General features: G+C 38.3%; 1 protein-coding gene across 2 annotated transcripts; it reads right to left on the bottom strand.

Annotated features, from left to right (window-relative positions):
• LOC109717568 (glucan endo-1,3-beta-glucosidase 12-like) lies at nt 414-3,981 on the bottom strand. Of its 2 annotated transcripts, XM_020243414.1 has the most exons (5): nt 3,629-3,981; nt 2,397-2,972; nt 2,217-2,247; nt 1,907-2,102; nt 414-596 (listed from the first exon to the last, which is right to left on the bottom strand). In XM_020243414.1, the coding sequence occupies exons 1-4, from the start codon at nt 3,684-3,686 to the stop codon at nt 1,937-1,939; spliced, it is 831 nt and encodes a 276-aa protein (XP_020099003.1). In that variant the 5' UTR covers nt 3,687-3,981; the 3' UTR covers nt 414-596; nt 1,907-1,936. The 2 variants fall into 2 exon arrangements, with proteins under 2 accessions (XP_020099003.1, XP_020099002.1); XM_020243413.1 differs by lacking the exon at nt 414-596 and having other exon boundaries at nt 1,670-2,102; nt 3,629-3,980.

The following is a 4,123-nucleotide window of genomic DNA, read 5'->3' as shown; positions in this document are numbered from 1 at the left end:
GTGGGCACAGGGCATTTAAAAATAGTTCCATTAAGAAGACTAGTTTTATCCTTCCCATGCTCTCACATGAATGACAACTAGAAAAGCACTTGCCTGAGTGTATTTCTATTGATAATTGTTGGATCCTTAAATATCTAATAATAATCAATCTTAATTGTGTATTGTTATTAATACACGAGTTTAAACTCAACTCAGATGTTAGGTGTCATATGATATATACTCCGATATCATGTTAAAAAGTTCAAATCAAACAATGCATAGAGAATAAAGATTTTAGTTTTAAAGAGTTACGATGTTCACAGATATTAAAAGTTCCACATAAAATAACTAATAACAGGCAGTAAGTTAAGATGTATACTAATGGATCTAAACCAAATTGAATCAGGACTGTTTACTTCACGGTTTTTTTTTTNTTTTTTTTTTTTTTTTTTTTTTTTTTTTCTAAGAATTGGGCCTAACGATGGCTCGACCGGATATTGGGCTTCACGCGGGCCTATTTTGGTTTGACGATTTTTGGGCCAGCCTCTTGTTCCACGCCCAATTTCTGGACCGGGCTCTTCTTGTTCACTATGGTTGTTTGTGTTGGCAACAATGGCCTGCAAAATCATCTTTACCAAATTATCTTTGATAATCATTTGATGTGAGAAAGATAAAATATATAGTGTAAAGCTACTAATCATTCGAAAGCATACTAGAATTGGTGCTTTCAAATTTTTGACCATTGAATTAAGAATTATAAGGTCGGAATGATAGTGATCCATCTTAGGATTGAGTGGTCTTCCTAGAGTAATAATATTAATGCAAATGGGGATGTTAACGGGTTGGATTCAGGGCAGATTTTTAAAAATACAATCTCGAACCTGACTCCAAACCTAAAACCCGAACCCAAATTTGAACCCGACGGATTTTAAAAATCCATATCCAAACCCGAATCCGACAAAAAATCCGAAACCCGAACCCGAATCTGAAAATCCGACCCGAAACAATTATTTCTCTCTTCAATATTTCAAAATATATTACATTACATCTAAATTTACAAATTGAAATATAACATCAAATTCTTAAATACATATTATATATAATATAAAATAAATTCAGATTCGGGTCGGATTCGGGTACAGTCAAAATTCATGTATGTCGGATTTTTATTTTTGATATTCATATCCGAAACTATATCCATTTAATATCGGATAAATTCACTCTGTTCGGATTCGGGTTCGAATAAAATTTTGGATATCCGTATCCATTGACATCCCTAAATGCAAAGGTCAGAAATGGTCAAAGAAGTTAATTCAAGAGTCAAAAAAATTAGAAGCACTAATTCCTTAATACTTCTATATATATATATATATCTATGTTGCAAGGAATAAAAACCCATGATGCCTTTTCACTTCTAGATGTGAAAGCAAAATTTCTTACAAAACCTGGTTTGCGTTTGAATATGAAATGCTAGTATTGATTAGGTTGTTACTTTAATTACTTTTTGGCACATTTGGCCCCTTTTTCTTTTTTGCTTTTTTTTTTTTTTTTTTTTCTCAATGAAACATAATTTTGCTTCTTAATTGTTTCTTAGTTCCTTGACTATGTATGCTGCTATGTTTTTTTTTTTTTTGCAAAATACAGTATGGATTCTCTTTCACCCAATGGAGATTCTTCTTTCACTGAGAGATTTAACAAATAATGGTCTGATGATATATTTCTGAATAAATTAGTACATATAAAGGATCTATAAGCAAGAAATGTTTTATTCTTCCTAAGAGTTAAAAAGGGTATACTAAAACCTACTGGAGATTGCCTACATTCCCCTCTGGAAATGGTAAAATTTAAGGTGTGAAGAAGAATTTGTCTCTGGGATTCCACCTTTTCCGCATAAAAAAAACCGAAGGAGCTACTGTGAACGATTTACCGTCTTCTTCTTATAGGGAGTTTCTGATCTCTACTTGTAGACATCTGATGAGATCACCGTAATCACGAGACAAACGAATGCTACGAACGTCGGTATGCTCATTCGAGTGGAGGCGGAGTAGGTTGAGGGCGGAGGGATCGATCCAAACACGGTTGATCCTGGCGGGTAGGTCGTATTAAGGACCGACGAACTTGTACTGCCGATCGGAAAAACAAAGATATACGAATTCTTGTTGTTAGTCACTGTAAAATACCGATTGAGTCGATCGTCGAACTAACATAAACTAGTGTTGTTGGTTTTTTTGTTTTACCTTGTCGACGGATACTGGCATGTTTGAGTACCTGAAGCAATGAAAAGCAATGTTTGTTCAGATAACAGTTGCAGCTGTAAGGTAAAATGTATCATGTATGTGCATTACCAGGTTATTGAGAATCCGAAAAGTAAGGGCATTAAGTGAATGGTATACTTAAAATTGCAAGAATTGCCTTACTCGGATCGACGTTGGTAATGACCGCAGTCCCGCCGAAATCGCAACTCGTCGGGATCGGGTTCTTCTGATAGTAATTGTTGAACGCATACGACGCGTGGTCGTGAAGCGTGTTAGGATTGTAACAGCTCCCGCCCGGCTGTATCGCGGAACAATCTGCACCCCCATATCCGCAAGCGTAGTCTAGAGCAACCTGCAGCGCAGTCTGCGAGGCGGTCTGGCTCGCCACGCACCAGCTTTGGCCCGACGAAACCGGTGTGGCAGTTGTCGGCGTGGAGTACGGGGTCGTGACCGGGGTCATCATGGGATTACCTGGGTTCGAAGCAGCGGGGGTGGGGTTCGGGTTGTAGGAAGGGAATGTCGGCGTCATGGTAGCGGTGGGGTTCGAGGGGTTGATCACCGGAACTGTCGCGATCGGGGTGACAACATCCATTTGAGGCAGAGTGTCTGAGGACTGTAGTTCAGTATCATCATAGAGCAATCTATGGGTAAAATTCTTATCAGAGGTTCGAATCACTGGTTCTTCTGTTGGATCATTGAGTTTTATCGCGGTGTCGTCGGAATCTTTAGTAAGTGTACCTGGGGATCAATTAAATTCACAAATAGCAAGGGCTTAAAAGATGTTGACTCAATGATTAAAGAAACTTGAAACAAATTGTAACAAATAGTGGCAGGTGTTGCCAAAAAGGTTTAGTACTATTGGGATGCGGTGTTGGATGGTTTGGTTTGGTTTTGAACGCCAAACTGAACCGAATTCGAACCTAACCAAACCGAAATAATTAAGCCTTGTTCTAAACGAAAAAATCTTTAATCTGATGGTAATAGTGGTTGAATATGTATCAAACTTTGGTAAATTTTTTTGGTTCTCGATTTGCAGAACCGACCTGAGCCAAATTACGAATGAAACCGATCGGAATCAGCCGAAATGAGTCGATTCGATTCGGTAATTCACTTTGGACTGTGTCAGACTAAATGCCATTGCATGACCTATGAACTGCTTGGAAAAATCTAGCTCAAAGAAAGAAGAGAAATGTCATATATAATGGTTTCATCATCATGTTGCCATGTTTTTGAAATGTAAGTTCCTCAAAAGAAGGTGCCAGCCATTATATGGAGCTGAGTTGGTTATCACTATTAAGTTTTAGTAGAAGTGATCTTATCACTATCTTACATATTTAATGGGGAAAAAATAAAGGGAAAGAAAATACATAAAAGAAAAAGGAGTTAACATTCACCAGAACAGAGGAGGAAGCCCAGAAGAAGGATCAGACACTGGATTGCTCTCACACCCATCTCTTCAGCAAAACTCTTCCTCTGTTTCAATGAGCTCTTTTGGGTTCTCAAGGAGAGAGGGTAAGCTTATTTGAGCATTGAAAAGGAGAAGACTCTCTCTCTCTCTCTCTCTCTCTCTCTCTCTCTCTCTTGATAATTATGTATAATAGCAGAGAATCAGAGTTTCCTTCCTGGGTAGAAGAAAGAAGAACCTGGTATGGAGGGGGGGAATAAGAGGAAACTTGGGATTGGAGGATGGGAGCTTTGGATGTGCACGCAAGAGAGGGGGTGGTGGTGGAAAACAAATGGGAAAGGTAAAAGGTTGGAGAGAAAGTAAAAGGAGGAGAGAGAGAGAGAGAGAGAGAGAGAGAGAGAGAGAGAGAGAGAGGAGCAGAGGAGGAAGAGTAATGTAATGCTATGTATATCTCGAGAACACACTCAAGAATATTATTGATAAA

Source organism: Ananas comosus, linkage group 11 (assembly GCF_001540865.1).
Source record: "Ananas comosus cultivar F153 linkage group 11, ASM154086v1, whole genome shotgun sequence".
Lineage (NCBI taxonomy): Eukaryota > Viridiplantae > Streptophyta > Magnoliopsida > Poales > Bromeliaceae > Ananas > Ananas comosus.
The sequence above is the reverse complement of the archived record's forward strand: the minus strand, read 5'-3'. Positions and strand labels throughout refer to the sequence as shown.

Coding starts and splice junctions, on each gene's coding strand:
- LOC109717568 (XM_020243414.1), bottom strand. CDS start 3,686: ATGGGTGTGAGAGCAATCCAGTGTCTGATCCTTCTTCTGGGCTTCCTC. Junction 2,973..3,628: donor GGGCTTCCTCCTCTGTTCTG/GTGAATGTTAAC, acceptor ATTGATCCCCAG/GTACACTTACTAAAGATTCC. Junction 2,248..2,396: donor CATTACCAACGTCGATCCGA/GTAAGGCAATTC, acceptor TCATTGCTTCAG/GTACTCAAACATGCCAGTAT.